This window comes from Dipteris shenzhenensis, chromosome 4, assembly GCF_047967505.1.
Source record: "Dipteris shenzhenensis isolate YYH24624 ecotype China chromosome 4, Dip_SZ_1.0, whole genome shotgun sequence".
Classification (NCBI taxonomy): Eukaryota; Viridiplantae; Streptophyta; class Polypodiopsida; order Gleicheniales; family Dipteridaceae; genus Dipteris; species Dipteris shenzhenensis.
In genome coordinates, this window is record NC_141599.1 from 59043342 (window position 1) to 59061746 (window position 18405).

Sequence of the window (18405 nt, forward strand, 5' to 3'; positions counted from 1 at the left end):
GTTGAGTTCTGTACACAGACATTCTTCTACATCCCTGACCTCTGTAATACGTTGGAATTGAGGGTAGGCACTAACAATGATCCCACAAGCACTCTACTACTCGAAATCCTGCGTAAGCATTTTCCTTTCATAACTGTTTTAATTGAATGCATACCTTTCATCAGCGTGACAGTTATCAGTCCAAATTCAGACTGCCATAATCGCTTATCTCAATTCTGTGAGAGTCCTGTACTAAACTCAACCTACAAAGCTCTACCCAATCGTCACACAATGGGCCTTTCTTTAATGCACTCTTTTACCCCATCTTAAGATACATATATCCGTTTGCCCCCAGGCACATTTGCACAATTCAGTGCACCAAGGCCCTTGGCCTTAGATCCATCTAGTCTGTGCCAAGCACGCTCATCGACGACATGAAAACCTTTTGACCATATACACAAAGCACAATATGAATACATGTCAGTTCTGTAAAGGTTAATGCTGACTGACCCTTACAAGGTTATGTTATCTCGACTCACGCAAAACACCAATTGATTTATTTTTTCCTTGGGGGATAAATTTGGCCACATGCACATTAAAAAATGAGTATTATATTTTTTACTAAATTTTCATGGTTTTCCCTGAAAATGGCAAAACATTGCCAAATTTTGATTTAAATGAGTTTTTTTCCCTTATTTTTTACGGGTTTATTACCAAAAGCTGCAATTTAGTGTAAATTTCCAGGGAGAAAACATGAAAAACATTATGGACTTGCATCACATCTTTGCCTAAACATACTTTATATATCACCAAGTATGTGAAACTTTTTCGAAGGCGGATCTAGGCAACCCATTCATAATGTTTAAATTCGTGTCTGCTTCAATACCCTCTGACATCTAAGGAAGAGTAACTAAACCTTTGGCCAAAGGCTGCTTCATAAGAGGTCTTGCCAAAGGTGAAGGACACAGGTCTGTAACAATCCCCTAACCAATGAAAGAAATTGCTCCCATCAAGTGTGTGAATCACTATAACACTTCAATACATCAAATCCAAGTTGACTCTAACTCTCCATTTAACCATTTGATTAGGTAGCTAAAATGGAGCCCTCGACAATTGACCGGCGTGCTCTAAAGCAATATTTTGAGGGATTTCCAATACATTTTTGGCAACATACCTTATACATTAATGTTGCCTTTGCATGAAATCAGCAAGATGCGCAAGCGCGCGTGCACACACACATATGAGTTTATGAACATGCTTAAACTCATCCTCTTAAAACAAAACAAATAGCACAGTTCTACCCTCATCTTAGTCACGTGTGACGTAGATGATTAAAAATCATAAACTCTATCATGCATAGCAATAGCAAAGACTAGCTACTATAATATCCCCACCAATGTCATCAAAACCCCACTGTGGGTGGTGTAGTCATTAGTATGAACATATGCTCTCACACATATCACATACTCACACACCCACCCATACATGATCACCCATTTAAGCAAAGGTCTTCATACTAAGTTCTGTCAACACTCTAGAGCACATTTAGCCATGACAGAGGCTAGCAGTATAAGGAGAAGGCTAATCAACAAAATCTCTTGTGAAGACGAGTTAGTCTCTCCCAAACAAACATTTCTAAGCAAAAAGATCTTAGAAAAGACACTAATAAAGGACAACACATTACTAAAACTAGAAAAAATTATTGCAATATCACCAAGCAACAACTTGGACAAAAACTTCATAAGGTCAAATTTGCATGTCCACTAATACGACAAAAGACATAATCTAGATGAATCTAGGAACACAATCCATAGTGCAGTTCTCACCTCATGTCAATCAGCCACAAGTTTGAAAACCATAAACTCTACCACATAGGAGGGCCTAGCATTCCCCCTGATGTCATTAGTGCCCAATCTTGGATTTAGTATGAGCATACTCTCACATATCAATTACCCAAGAATCCATTTATACAAAGGTAATTGTAATTAGTGTTTGTTAGAAGCAAAGGGAAGACTCAGCCATGACAAAGGCTAGCACTAAAAGGATAATGAAAGAGTAATCCACATTCTCTTCACCCAAGCTACAACTACCTATAAAGACAAGAGTAGCTCATTTATATCTCTCCCAAATGAGCATTTCTAAGCAAAAAAATCTTTATAAAGAAAGCTCATAGGAATAGGAAGTATTATAGCAATATCAGCAAGCCAAAACTTGGATGAAAACTCCATAAGGTGAAATTCACATGTCCACTAATACAACAGAATACATATATCTATATGCGTCCATAAACATGCACAACCTCATCCTTTAAAAACAAAATGGTGCAGTTCTAACCTCATGTCACTCACCCACAATGGTCAAAAGCCACAAACGCTATCACAGATAGCAGAGACCACTGATGTCAGCAGTGCCCAACAACTGTGGGCGTAGACATTAGTAAAAACGTATGCTCTAACACATATCACACACCCACATATACATGAGCATCCATCTATACAAAGATCTCCGTACTGAGTTTCTGTCAGCACTTTGAGATGAAGGGCACACTCAGCTGTGACAAAGGCCAGCACTATAAAGGAGTACGTTAATCAAAAAGTAGTCCACATTCTCTTCATGCAAGCTACAACTGCTTGTAAAGGCAAAAGTATTTCATTTAAGTCTCTCCCAAATGAGCATTTCTAAGCAAAAGAAAGCTTTAAAAAGATAGCTGATAGGACGACGCACCATTACAAATAGAAAGAATTATAGCCATATTAGTAAGCCAAAGCTTGGATAAAACTTGATAAAGTGAAATTGCATGTTTGCTAGGACATATATCTAGATGAGTATCAGAAACTGCCCACACCCATCCTCTAAAGACAAAACAAATAGTTCACTTTTAACCTCATGTCAGTGACCCCCAAGGTTAAAAACCATCAACTCTATCACGCATAGTAGGGACTAGCTCTCTATGACATTCCCACCGACATCATCAGTGCCTAATGGTAGCCGTAGACATTAGTATAAGCATATGCTCTCAAACATATCATATACCTAGACACCCACACATACACGGGCATCCGTTTATACAAATGTATTTTACTGAATTCTTGTCAACACTCCCAATGTGAGAGCAGACTTAGCCATGACAAAGACTAGGAGAAGGCTAATCCAAAATTCATCCAATCTAAGATGAGTACTTCAAGTTACTCTCTCCAAATGAGCATTTCTAAGCAAAAAGAGCTTTGAAAAGATAGCTGATAGGCAACATGCCGTGACAAATTCTAAGAATTATAGCAATATCAGCAAGTTGCAACTTGGATGAAAACTTCATAAGGTGAAATTTGCATGTCCGCTAATATGGCAAAAGACATCTATCTAGAGAAGTCTAGGAACATGCCCACTCATCCTGTAGAAATAAAACAAATAGTGCAAATTCTAACCTCATGTCAGTCACCCACAAGGTTAGAAACGTTTAGCTCTATCATGCATGGCAAGGGCTAGCTACTACATGCTGCATCGATTAGATATGGTCATGCAGATCGTGTTCTTGGCCCCTCTGCCTTCTGTGACAGAAGTTGAAACCTTCCTTGTAAAAGACAGCAGAAACACTCTCATGCCTCTCCCTCTCTCAACAGATACACTAGGGCCCACGACAATCGTCGAGCTAGACCCCCCCGAAGGTTTTTATTCATCAAAGAGAAATCAAGTACATGAGTTCAGCGTGGAAGCTATTCATACATAAATCCAAACGTAAAAATGAATCATTACATGAGCTCTTAGGCTCTCTTTCTTGGCAACAAGCCACTTGTCAAATTCTACATTACTTTCCTAATTACATGCCACTAAGGGCAACTCAGGAGTCTTCGAAGCACTTGGTCACGCGAACCGCCTCCTAGACTCTTATTAGGCTCTCGTAGCGCTTAGGAAAATAACTCTTCTTAGTACCTGCAACAATTAATTAAAGCGCACCACCATGGCACCCATTAATTGTTAGCGCTTTGCATGCAAATAACACACTGTGGACTAATTCTAGTCACGATGGGCGTCCCCACTGAACACATGTGCATACATGACAAATATAAAAATATATATTTATTGTCTGGTTGACCGAAGTCAACACTCTTGATCATAATTAAGGGGCTTTGACCAAGGGTCGAGGCGCCTTAATTATAGTCAAGTCTCTCCAACCGAAGTTGGCACATCTTGGTTAACCGTAGTTAACCCTCTTGGTGCATGCCAAGTCTCGTTGACCGAAGTCAACACTCTCTGACCGTAGTCAGCTCTGTAGTTCTCTGGTTAACCACAGTTAACCCTCTTGATAATAAACCAAGTCTCCCCGACCGAAGTCAAGTTTACTTGACCAAAGTCAAGTATCTTTGACCGTAGTCAATTCTCTGACCATTAAAAGAACTCTTTGACCATAATTAACACATATATAAACTCTTTAATTATGATCAGATAAATGGTCAACTGTATTTTGACTTAGGATATTTACATTGTGGTGACATCCCCTCGGCTACTATTCAGTTGACCTCAACTGAAAAGCTTCCTTGTAAACATCCAGAAGCTGTGGATGATCGGACAACATGTCTTCATCCATCCACTTGGCATCTAATGCCGTATAATTCTTGAATTTTACAAGATATCTGTAAAACTCCTTACCCTGAGGGCCTTTGCGTACAGTATGGTACACAATCTGCTCTCGCTGAAGGACCTCCTCCAGCTCACCCACTTCTGGTGGATCCTCTGATACTGGCTCTGTAGGCTCTAGCCCCTCGAATTTCTTTAGAAGACTCACATGGAATGCATTGTGAATACTTCAATGCTCTAGCAATGCCAACCTGTATGCAACCTCATTTATTTTTTCTGTAACCCTAAAAGGGCCATAATATCTAAAAGATAACTTTGCATACACTTTCTGTTTGCCTTTGAACTTACGAAACCTAGCTTTTTCGAATTTTAAAAGTACCCAATCTCCTTCCTTGAGATTTAACTGTCTCCTATGCTTATCTGCAGCTCTTTTATGTTTCTCTTGAGACCTTTCAATTGCCATCCAGACTTGGCTATAAGCTGTTTGGAGGTCTCTCACAAACTGATCAGCTGCAAATATTTCATCCTTAGTCCTCAGGATAGGTGGCAAAATCACCTTTCCATAGATGACCTCAAAGGAGGCTTTCCCTGTAGAGCTGTGTACTGTATTATTGTAAGCAAACTCTACCAATGGTAGGTACTTTTCCCAATCTGAACCTTGGTCACCCACGTAGCATTTCAGCATATCCAATGCTGTAGAATTTGCTACTTCACTTTGACCATCTGTCTGGGGATGGAAAGAAGAAGAAAAATTCAGATTCGTCCCCATGTTATCAAATAAAGCTCTCCAAAATAGACTGGTCATTCTGGGATCTCGATCACTGACAATGGACTTAGGCATACCATGGTACTTAAAAATATGCACCATGAAAAGCTTAGCCATATGATCTGCCTTTATGGTTTTATGAACTAGAATGAAATGAGCTTGCTTGTTGAATCTATCAATGATAGTCCAAATCCCATCATTCCTTGACTTTGATCTTGGTAAATCAAAAATGAAGTCCATTATAATACTTTCCCACGGTGCCTAAGGCACAGGAAGAGGCATAAGTAGCCCAGGTGCCTTCCGTCTGTCATACTTCACTTTCTGACACGTAAGGCATTCAGTAACAAACTGATGTATATCTTTCCGCATTCCTGGCCAAAAGAATACCTCTCTAGTTCTAGAGTTGTTGCTGTAATTCCTCTATGTCCAGCATAAGGAGGTGCATGGCATTCCTCCAAAATCTTTTTCCTCATCTCCTAGGTGATGCATAGGCAGTCATCTTTCATTAGATACCCATCTTTCAGGGAATAGTGACTAGTGGACTGCCCCTCTTGCATTTGCTGTAAAATCTTGCTAAAATCTGCATCATTAGCATATTGTTCCCTCATGCCTTCCAGGTCCTGATGATAGGCAATAGTCACATTATTGACCTGGGGTCTTCGGGACAAGGCATCTGCCACTCTATTCTGAATTCCTGGGGTATGGACAATCTGAAAATGATACATTGACAGCATATTTACCCATTTCATATGCTTCTCGAAAAGTTTTGTCTGAGTTAGAAAATGTCTCAGACTTTGGTGATCTGCTTTAACAGTAAAATCTGCACCCAAAAGATAGTGCTTCCATGTGTTCACACCATGAACTACAGCCAACAATTCTTTTTCATAGATTCCCAGATATCTTTCAGCATCACGCAATCTTCGGCTCTCGTATGCTACTACATGTCCATTCTGATGTAATGCAGACCCAACACACTCTCCACAAGCATCGCAATCAACATCAACAGGTTGATAAAGATCCGGGACTACAAGAATAGGCTCCGTAGTCAACTTCTCCTTGAGTGTATTGAATGCTTTCTTTTGTGATTTTCCCCATGTGAAGACTGCATTTTTCTTAGTAAGGTCATGTAATGGAGCTGCAATATCAGCAAAATGCCTGATGAATCTCCTATAGTAGGAGCAAAGTCCCAAAAAACTACGGACTTTATGCACAGTTTTCAACTCAAGCCATTCTTGGATGGCTCGGACCTTTGCAGGATCCATCTGTATCCCATTCTTGGATATTATATGCCCCAGATAATGGATCTCTTTCAAAAAGAATTCACTTTTCTTGCTATTGGCAAAAAGCCAATGATTTCGAAGTTCTTGAAATACCAAAGCAAGATGTTCCCTGTGCTCTTCTTCTATCTTTGAAAAGACTAGGATATCATCAAAGAAAGTACCAATGAAATGCCTGTACTTTCGGAAGATGCAATCCATCATTCTATTGAATGTGGCTGGAGCATTTGTCAACCCAAAAGGCATCACTAAGTATTCATACAACCCAAATGTAGTGCAAAAAGCTATCTTATGCACATCTTGTGGTTGTATTCTGACTTGATGATAGCCGCTCTTCAAGTCTATCCTGCTGAAAACTATTGCTCCTCTGAGCTGGTCAAGCACATCATCTATGCATGGTATCGGAAATCTATTTTTGATGGTCATCTTATTCAATGCACGATAATCAATGCACATTCAAAAAGAACCATCTTTCTTCTGTACTAGAAGCACTGGTGAGCAAAAAGGAGATGAACTAGGCTGAATCAACCCTTTGGACAGCAAGTCCTACACCTGAGCCATAATCTCCTCTCTGAGTCGCACTGACTCTATAAGGTGGTCTATTTGGTGGCTCACTACCAGGCATTAACTCTATCTGATGATCCTCTGGTCTCTCTGGGGGTAACTCCCCTGGCAAAGCATCGGAAAAGCAATCTTTAAAGTTTACAAGAAACTGAAATTTATCTTCATTTCAGCATGCATATCATTCTCTTTTTCTTTTACAAAAACCATGTATGCGGAAATTGCAAACTTTATTGCTTTACCACATGTAACATCAGATACAATGGGGATAGTCTCCCCTTTATTCCTGGCAACTAAATGCAGATTTTTTCCCCTATGGATAAAACTCAGCACCCTCTCAGGGTATTCTATTGTTACTTCCTTTCGATGGAACCACAGTGTACCAAGTACATGTGGTGACAGAAGTCCAAGCTAATCTACATCTCAAGGGCTAGAGTAAATGGGCTTCTTTCCATGGGGTACCTTTGTTGCTGGTGGCAGATTAGTGAGAAAGTCCAAGCTAATCTGCTCAAAAGAGATACTCCAACATCTCAAGGGGATAGAGTAAACAGGCCACTTCCCATCAGGTACCTTAAGTTTCTAACAAATTTGACACTCGGGTCATACATATGCACATCCCCATGGATCTAGCAGGAAAACATTACTTTCCTATTTCTCCAAAGTACTCTTTATGAGCTGAAATTGACTATGCCTGCCTTTGAAGAAAAAAGAACCATTATGGACAAAAAGTTCTTCGAATCATGTGACTTAACCTTCATGTTTGAAAGCATCGTCTCCTGCACAATAAACACAGATGGTATAACTTTTCTTCCTACCAAAGGCATTGAAGACAATAAGCTCAGTAAAAAGGAATGACATATGTCTGAAGAGACTACTTAAGGAGTTGGGGCTTTAGCAATATGACTTCATACATCTGTAATTTCAGCTTGAGGCATGGGCTGTCCACTCTCAGGTGACACCCTCCTGCCTTCCATCACTTGCATTCTTACACAATGAAAGAGCTTACTAAAGAAAAATGAAGGCAGCAAAGAATGCACAAGATTCCTGGAGAGCAATCTTGCCGTTCCTCATGCTATTTCACAATCCATTGCATAACAAGAATGGGCATCAGCCACCCTCCCCCCATATGGGGTATACATACATGGGCACATGCCATAAGCCACCTCCTGTATTGGGCCTGGGCAACAAGTCAAGGTCAAGCAAGGCAAGCATACACCCAGAGTCAAGCATACATCCAACCACAAGACAATCATCCACAGTGAAATCACATTATCTTTTAGCTATACTTAGGGATAGTATTAGCACTAGCAGTTTGTTTCATCTGTTTGGGGACTTCCTTCGTCTGTGAAGCAACAAAGATATGCTGTAGCAAAAAACCAGATTCCTTATCCAGATATAAAATACTTATAAGATGCAAACTCGCATGAATAAGCACTCATTCTTGTTAGATTTGAGATTAAGTAGATGATTGAATAAATCATCCGAATTCTATAAATGTCTTTTATAAAAACTTGCATGACTGAAATCTCGCCAAAATCATTACCTGAAGAGAGTAAAGGTTCGAGAAACTTCTCAGTATTTCAACCATGTTTGACATTGTATCACAATCCAAAGGATTTCCACTCAAATTCAGATGCATCAGAAAGGGCATCTCATTCGGATTGAATACCTGCAGAACTAGAAAGTTTATAAGAACAAGGACGCTCAAAAACAAAATCAAATTACATGCAATAAGCCAGAAATCATGATAATAACAAGGCATGTGCCAAAAGAATGCTATTTTATGGTTTAAATAGTGCTTGGTATCCCTGCCTATTGGGCATAATAAGAAAGTATAATGCCTTTCAAACAAGCTATATACAGATGATACATGAAGGTTTTAACTATGTTCCTGCTAAAATTTCGTACTAACACATGCCCAGGCATAGTTTTCACTAGACCTTGTGATGAAGGATGCAAATTCTCCGGTTCGAAAGGTCCAATGCTTTGACATCCTTCAAAACACCATCGGCGGACAAAGGATTTATAGGATTTTTTGCTGAATAAATACCAAAACAATACCCCACAGCCCATTTATCATAATTATCTGTGAATTTGCTGTTGTATATCTCCAGCTGTGGCAAACTTGCACATATGGCATCTTCAAGAGCACATCCCCTGTGAAGTGATCCAGTCAATATCTAGCCATTGTTATCACATCATGCTCCTGCTATTATACAGAAAGCCGTTTGCAAAAAGGGCAAATGTTCCTCCCAAACTGTCACATTTCCTCCAAAAACAAAAGATGATAAAGAATAGGGGTTCTCATATAATGACCGGTAACGCCCAAGTCCTACAGCATTGAAGCCAGTCATTTTACAAGCAGTTGCCAAGTGCGACTTGCATTTCACAAAATTAAATATGAATTGCAGCTTATCATACATAAGATTGTCAGAGGCTTTTCTCAGATTTCTAATCTGTCCCTATCTCTCTTCACCCTAAATAATGTTACAAACCAAGTGGCAACCCAAGAGTCCAGACAAAGCTTGTGCAGAACAAGCATGTTCTGATGGAGCTTCTTCACATGTGAACATGACATAACATTTCAGAAGAGATACAGTACCTGTATGTTTCTTTTTTTGCAAAGAAAAGAACCTTCTATTAATGCTTGAAAAACTTCATACAAAACAGCAGCCCCGAAGGTGCTGAGTATGGAAAAAACCCAGGGAAAAGGCTGAAAGAAAAACTGGCCTGTTCCAGAGAAACCCAGCTCACTGCCTAGGGGATCTCTGATACTGGTACCTGTATGTTTTTAAGTTTGCAACAATTCCTACTTCCTTGTATGGCTTTTCAGTGAAAATCCTCTTAAAACGTGACTGGTGCGCTCGAGCTTTAAACAATTCCAATCAAACCCTAGATTTGGATGTTCCAACATGTCCATCTATAAGAAGCATATCCTGATTTTCTGGAAAAAACAAGAAGCATATCCTGATGACACCGCAGCCTCTTGGATACTATTGCACAGACTGCATACTCTATTTGCATCACTGTTGCATGTTAAGCATTAGCTTAGAGCTCTCTACAATGAATTTAGCTTAGAGCTCTCTACAAAGAATTAAGACAGAGATTGTTGTTTGTAGATATAGAAAAACAGTAACTTAACACATCGTTTAAAATGCATCTTAATTACTGGATTCAACTCCTCTCCAGTAATTCCATGCTAAATTTGTCTTGGCAAATTAGAATTTTCTCAATTCAAGACGTCTTGACTGTTATTAGATGCTCACATTAATTGGAAAAAGTGCAACCAAAATCAGAAATGTAATGATAGAAAAAACGACTCAAACTGATCAATATGATCCATATCTAACACCGAACAAGCCATAATTGCATTAGAAACCAGCTTACTCCTTAGCATCAATAGGATTTGCATTGATCCAGAGAGCTTTCAAGTATTTCAATCCAATAACTGTGTCCAATAGAACATTCTTGGAATCTAACTTGTTTCCCCATAGACTGAGACCTACGAGCTTCTGCATAATATAAAAAACATATAACTTTATTGTCAAAACAGGCCCACTTAACAGGCTACCAGGATCGTGTAGCATGCCATTTATACTAAAACCTAAAGCCCTCCTTCGCAAAAACAAACCATGGACTACCAGATTGAAGTATCAATGTCAGAAGCATGTCTGCATACCAACTATCTCAAAAATGTAATAGATGCATGCCATTCTTTTTTCTATTTGTTCACTTTGTCTAACACTTAAATGTGTAAGATGAGCAGTCAGAACACTTCATCTAGGTAAACACCGACATAATATTCTTTCTAAGGATACAAGACAGTGCGCGTTAAAAATTCAAGTAGAGATGGATGAGAATGACAAAACTTACAGGAAAGCTTGTTGAGAGTTCTAAATAATTAAGTTCATCATCAGCAAGACCAGTTTCATCAAGCTCTAACCAAGACACATCTTGTCCATCTTCCGCTGCCTTCTGCTTTACTTCTCTAATTATATCACCCACCAGGTTCCTTTCCCCTGGAACCTCTGCAACATAATCCTCTTCTGATTGCCTCTCTTCTCCTTCAATGTCATCAGCTACACACATCATAGTACTCATTCTTTCTACCAGACCGGGGTACTGTTCAAGCTGTAATATCAATCATATAGATCAATAAAATGCAAGACATAATTTAGAAAACCACGGCATACTTCATGATTGCAAATGGCTATGTCATACATTATAATAATTGTAAGATATCAGAAACAGTCCTTCATAAAGATAAAATGCTCTCAACAGGAAAAAATGTGTTATTGTGCAAATATCTTGAAAGGTTTAGAAGACCCATGACAATGAATTATCCAAGAACCAACCAAGTCACAAAACCTAGCAGAGGGGAACTAGAAGGAGTAGCACACAGAGAGAGAGAGAGGCAGAGAAGGGTGGGGAAGCGGGAGGGGGGCGGGGGCCGGGGGGGCGGGGGGGGGGGGGGGGGGGGGGTTATGGGGGACGGGTGGGGATGGACATTGAGGCTGAAAGGGAGGGTAGGAGTCAAATCAACATATATCTGCAAAAAATTGGGGTGGCACCTTTTCAGTCCTTCCCCCCATATCCTCCAAATCAGCCCTCTACCTAATTGCCCCCTATTGCAATCCCCACTAATTTAGCATAATTTGCCACTTCATTATAGCCATCCATTCCCAAAGAAGTTCGCCAACTTTGCCCTTAAAATTACATGTAGTATAAGCATCTACGATCGTGAATGCTGTTCATTAATATACCAAGGGGGTGCTTCTGCACAATGCTCTAAGGTTTCCATGATTGCTCATCTTTATGTAGGCCATCAATGAGATACTCCGTGTAGACCTTGTTGCAATAGACCCGGTCCCTAGAACCCATAATATGCTCCAGAAGGTAGAGGGTTGTCACCTCCATAGACAAGACTTGCATACTTTGGCACACTACGGGTTTCAACAACAAAACATGAAACACTTCATGGACGTGGTAATTCCAACTGATAATCAACTTCCCTAAGTCTACGGGTAGTCCTATAAGGGCCCTTATACATATGAGCCAGATTGGTGTAGGTGTTGCCCTTCAAGCAGGCATACTTATTCTTGTGGAGTCATGATTGAACCAAATCCCCTTCTTTAAACTCAAGATACCTCCTACGTTCATTGGGATGCTCCTTTTTCTTCGAGTACCGTACCACAAGCCCAACTTTTCAAACACTTTTGATCTTGGGTACAGTCAGGACATTATCTAGGCAGTTCGGGCCCTATTTGAGCGGGTATCAGGTAGAGTCAAGACTTCGACGATGATCAAATTCAAACAAGGTTGTCCGTTATCACCGACCTTGTTTGGCACGTACATCGACGAGCTAGAGTCCTTCATCATGTCTCTAGGAGGTGTAGGTTCTTCATTAGTTGGCTCCTTGATTCCAATTCTACTATACACAGATGACGTGGTCCTACTCTCCTCCTCGGCAAAGGCTCTCCAACGACATTTGGATGTGCTTCAATCTTCTTCATACACATGATTTGAAGGTCAACTTGGGCAAAACCAAGTTTATGACCTTCAACACAAGAGAAGTTTACCTTCGATGGGGCTCCGGTAGAGATTGTTGCATCCTACACATACCTAGGAGTCTTTTTTTCAAGTCCGATTTTCACGATGCGACCAACTATGCAGGCCTGTTTGAGCAAGGGACATGCCGCACTAGCCAGACCCAAGCACCAGTGCTTCCACTCACATTTTCAGGATCCCAGAACCAAGCCTCTTCTTTTTTACTCATTGGTCCGCTCGGCAGGGATGTATGGTAGGGCCTTTTTGGAGATAGGCTTAAATTGGTCCCGAATAGTGAGCTTTCAGGTTTTGCTTCTCACTCGAATGATCTGCCATAAGCCATCATACCTGCATCAAATCATACTCGCAGAGTTTGGGGCCACCACTCTACAACTTGATGCCATCTTCCAGAGGGTCACTTGTCTCCATAGGATCAGGGACTTTGGTACCACGACAACTAGACAACGCAAATTGCCATGGCTGGCCCTAACTCCATCTATGGCATCAAAGGCAGAGGGGGATCAAAGGAACTAGTATACGCAGATTGTTCGCATGCTTGGGGCTAGAGGTGGATAGATTGCCATAGCCTTGCCATTCCACTTGAATGTTAGGAGTCATCAGAGAGGATCTCTTGCAGCTCTACACATTCAGGACCTAGTTAGCACCTACTGAGCTTTTGGTGAAACTCGGCTCCTACAAAGATCATTGCTTACGGATCTCAGAGGAGGGGTTCATGGAACCACCGGACTACACCCAAATTCATCAAATGTCTTTGATCTTCTTTGATCTAAGGGCCCGTGCAAACTTTATTTCCATTGAGGTCGAAATCAAGTTGGGAATCTGTGCAGAAGAGATGGGACCCATGAGTGAGTCAAGCTTGGCTTGTCCTAGATTTAGTACACCTGTTACCCCAATCATTGGGAAGCTCCGTTTGCACATGCAGAGTCTTGTGGACAATGAGGAGTTCTATATCATGCCACTTGAGAGCTGTGATGTTTTGTTAGGCATGTCGTGGTGTTCTACAGTTGATGCTATGGTATATACTTATAACCAGAAGCTCACTTTGACGCATAGAGAAAGACTCATGTGTTGGATGTCAAATTTAAGGGAGAGTTAGTCCCTAATATATATGCTTTTGCTATTTGCTCAATAATGAGAAGTCATCTTTCTGCCTATTTGGTTTTTGCAAGGAATGTTAAGTCTGATGATCCACAGTTCATTTTCTCTAAGCTAAATAAAGAGCGGACAGACTTCCTTAGTCAATTTCGGGACTCTTTGCCATGGGAACCACCACTTGAAAAGGCCTGAGGATCATGCTATTGATGTAGTGTTAGGCAGTAGTCCACCGAAAAAGCCACCATATAGAGTTAGTGCAGCCCAATAGGAAGAGATCGTGAGCCAAGTGAATGAATTATTAGAAAAGAGGCTGATTCAGCCCAGCTCATCTCCCTATTGTTCACCAGTGTTGTTGGTTCAAAAAAAGGAAGGTTCACGGCAAATGTGTATATACTATAGACTATCACGCATTGAACAAGATAACAATCAAGAACATTTCTCCAGTTCCGAAATTGATAGTATGTTAGATCGATTGGAGGAATCGGCCATTTTCAACCGTATAGATCTTAAGAGTGGGGTGTCGTACTAACTAGAGGTGCCGGTCAGACACATCCTCAGATAAGCACTCAGCCTGAGGATGTGTCTAAGATAGCTTTCAGGACCACTTTTGGGCAGTATGAGTTCTTGGTTATGCCATTTGGACTCACGAATGCTACCTTTAACCGCATGATGGATAGAACCTTTCGAAAGCATAGATATTTAGTAAGCACTTTCTTTGAGTGTTCTCATGGGACGAGGTAGAGCATAGGAAGCACTCGGCAATAGTGTTTGCAGAGCTCAAAAAGCATAGGCTGGTCATAAATGCAAAGAAATGTGAATTCTTTTTGCCTGAAATTTACACTCTGGGGCACAACATGTCTAAAGAAGGAGTGCGTATAATCCTACTAAAATAGAGGCAATTCGCAGTTGGCCACAGTTGAAGACCTTGCACGATGTACGCAGCTTTTTGGGAAGGGGAAAAGACCAGTTGCTCCCCAAGTTGGGTATGAGATACTATGGGCCTTTTCAAGTTTCACAGAAGATCATGATGTAGCTTACAGATTGCAGCTACCTGGTCATTGGAGGATTCATAATGCTTTTCATGTGCCTCTTCTCAAACCTTTCTAGGGAGTTTTGCCAGAGGATATGCATTCTAAGATGTAGCCAGAGGTAGAGGAACTTGATGAAATATTAGTTCCAGAGCATATATTGGCACATAAGGAAAGGAAAGTCAGAGATAAAGTTTCTTGTCACTATTTGGCAAAATTTCAGAATTATTCATCGTTGAATGCGAAGTGGTTGGAGTAAGGTGATCAAGCAAACACACCCTGGTTGTTGCAACTTTACCTAGACACCTTTCAGCTTGAGCCAACTTTGGTTGTGGCTCCTTCAGGCTCAGCAAAGCGTAGGTCTAGAGCATTGCTGCTTGATGCTCAAGAGGGAGATATCACCTCCACTATATCACCTCCACTCCCTTGGTACAAACAGGCTCCAATATGTAGAGTCCACTTGGTGAGACTTCATGTATCACCCGAGGTACTACTTGCTGACAGTATATCTGCCAAGGGACTTCTATGATCAGTGTGAGATAGTTTTTGCAGTTGTATATGGTTGGTTATCCCGTGCTCTGAGATCACATATGTAATTCCAGTTTTATAGTACATGTTCGAACAGACTTATGATGACAGCATATGCCAATGTTATCAAGTCATTTATTCATGTACTTGAGTTTATGGATGTTTTTGCCACACTTACATGCAATTGAGATCACTTGCCATTTATCAAGAGGGGGATATGTCACGAAGACGTGAATTTGTAACTGAGTATTGTGAAATTTACGTGTGAATACCCTTAGCCTGCAAGGTAGGCAAGGCTTTGAAAAGCTAAGTGGGGGAATTAAAAGAATTGTGAAGGCTCATAGAGTGGTCAAAAGAAGGGCATAGGAATATGCTCACGTGGCAGGACCTTGAAGGTGATTTCTACTACAATATATTTATGTGACATTTTATGTAAACTTGAGATTATGGTTTTGAGGGGTGGAAACACCCACGAATATTCTAGATGGCTCTAGGAGCCTCAATGAAGATGCTCAAGTTGCATGGGTTGGTTGTACAAACGTGTTGCATGGCACCACCTATGATCCTCCGACCTCCTTGCAGTGGTTTTAATATTTGGGGAGCTCAAGTGGCGAAATATGCGGTGACAATTTTCTATATATGGAGCAATCTGATGCTGCATTTAGCCTCTTTGTCATTCCACTTTCAATGAGAGTCGTGCATCCTTCTTCTATCTCTTGGTAGAGGGTCATAGAGCATCTGCTCATATCAGAGTCTTTCTAAGTAGGCCCCATAGTCAAGTCTACCTTTTCTATCCAGCAAAAATCCTTGGTGTCGTGAGCTGTGTGTCAGTCTACGTTGAAGAGTCCTAGGTCACGGTCCCAATATAATTCTTTTCTAGTTCATCTATCATGTCGCAATCTTTTTCTGTAATTCGAGTATTTCATGGAGTTGAATCGTATTATTTTATGCAGTCTTGTCAGGCTGGTTTTTCTCGTGATAAATCTTTAAGTCCAACAAGATTCACTATGTGCATGCTTGATTGGGAATGAGCATGGCGATTTGGGTATGGGGTGTTCGATCTTCACATCGCATGGCTCTTTTTTCAGTAAGCAGGGGCTCTATTGGGGATCACGGAAGTTTTGGCTGGTGAGCGCAGAGACCCCTTCAATGTACGACTTGGAGGAACTCATAGAGCAAGGCTCTATTTCCTTCATTTCTCCTGACGGGTGGATTGGGTAGAGTCTTCAAGACGAGCGGGATTCCTTTGCCGCGTGTCTTGGTAGAGCAGAGAGCTACTCCTCCTCCTGTCGTGTGGCTGGCGGGGCTGATCATAGAGAGCCATTCTCTCTCCTTCTCATCCTGCTTCACTCCTATATGCTCTCGATCCAATCTGACAAGCCTCCAAGGGCGCGTACCCTCCCTCTAACTGACTCGTATAAACTCATCATCCCCCAAATCATGACTCCTAGGATCTGCATCTCCCAAAGTCGCCTATTTATGAGAGATCGTGGGACTGTGTCCAAGGCCTTCCGAAAGTGTATAAAGCAAGCGTAGACTTTCTAGGATCTCGATCACGCCTTCTCGATGACTGCCCGCTGGGTGAAAATATGATCGAGAGTGGTGTGCATGGTCACAATCTCATTTGACATTGTGGAAATGTCCCTTATCCTGAGCTTCTCTCGATTTCGAGAGATTTGGTGAAGAGATCTGCCACATTATCCTCAGTGGGACAATACTAAAGAGCAATGTAGCCATCATCAATACAACCACAAATAAAATGTTAGTGGATTTCAATATGCGTCATGCGAGCATGAAACACTGGGTTGTGAACAATGGCAATGCATCACAGCATATAGATGTGGAAACATCGTCCTATGAATGATGAAGGTCATACATGAGTTTCCTCAACCACATGCATTCTGTTGTGGCTGCAACTGCTGCCTTGAAATAGAAGTGTTGTCCATGAAGAAACTATACCCAGATGTTAAGTGTCTGTCATCACAATCTCCTCCTCAATCTGAATCACAGTAGGAGATTGATCTGTGGCATACGAAAGATCCCGTCTAGTAGAGCACAATAGATAAGCTTCCCAATCAGCTACCTGTATAGTGTGCCATCAAACTTCTCTGCAGTATCATACTTGCTAAGTTGAGTCCCTTCTCCATAGGAGTAGACACGGATTTGCTGTCCTGCATAGTAAATTGCTGAATAATACTCAAGGCATATTTGGACTCAGTAATTGAAATGCCATGTACCGTTTGCCAAAACTCAAATCCCAAACAAAAATGTAGCAGCCCCAGACCTGTCATCTCAAACTCCGAGAATAGCATTTTCTTGACTGCTGCAATCTTCTCTACATCATTACCTATGAGTATAATATCATCCTCATATAAAATGAGGATGACTATGAAGTTATGTTCCTGTAGAACATACAAGTTGGGTTCACATAGAGTATTGGAAAACTAATGTGACAGTAGATAGGTATGTATGTGATGATAGCAAGCACGCGGTGCTTGTTTTAAACCATATTTCTGCAACTTGCATACCTTGTGTTCTTGTCCTGCAACATTGAATCCTAGGGGTTGCTTCACATATACCTACTCTTTGAGGAAGGCTGTCTCGACATCAAATTGATATATGGGCCAGCCATATGAGGCAGCTATGGCCACAACACACCTGATAGTAGTCATATTGGCCACAAGAGCAAATGTCTCCTCGTAGTTAATGTCACGGGGACGTGACTTTTGTTGTGCAAATAAACCCGTAGACACTGAAAACCCCTAAGGTGCACCCACTACGGCCAAATGCTAGTGACAAGGCGAGGTTTAGAGGGGTCATAAAGTTGGGCCAAAGGGAACCCAAAGTGTGTCATTGGTAAGGGGTTAGAGGCTTCAATGAGCCACTTGGCAGTCCCAAGTTTGCATGTGATGGCAAGTGTGACCTTTCTCTGTCTAGCTTGGTTCTTCTCTCTCTACCTTGCACCTTGGAAAGTTACGTGAACTTTCGTACAGCAATTTTCTTCTCTATCTCCTGTGAGGACCTTCACGAA

The 18405-nt window shown here is 41.1% G+C and overlaps 1 protein-coding gene across 3 annotated transcripts in view; it reads right to left on the reverse strand.

Annotated features, from left to right (window-relative positions):
- Positions 1 to 18405, reverse strand: part of LOC147903119 (tubulin-tyrosine ligase) — a 192800-nt gene that overhangs the window by 166969 nt on the left and 7426 nt on the right. For all 3 annotated transcript variants that reach the window (XM_087374206.1, XM_087374207.1, XM_087374205.1), the window contains 4 exons: positions 11029 to 11286; positions 10543 to 10667; positions 9096 to 9312; positions 8699 to 8824 (listed from right to left, as the gene is read on the reverse strand). In XM_087374206.1, coding sequence (XP_087230332.1) covers positions 8699 to 8824; positions 9096 to 9312; positions 10543 to 10667; positions 11029 to 11286 — 726 coding nt within the window. The remainder of the gene's footprint in view (positions 1 to 8698; positions 8825 to 9095; positions 9313 to 10542; positions 10668 to 11028; positions 11287 to 18405) is intronic.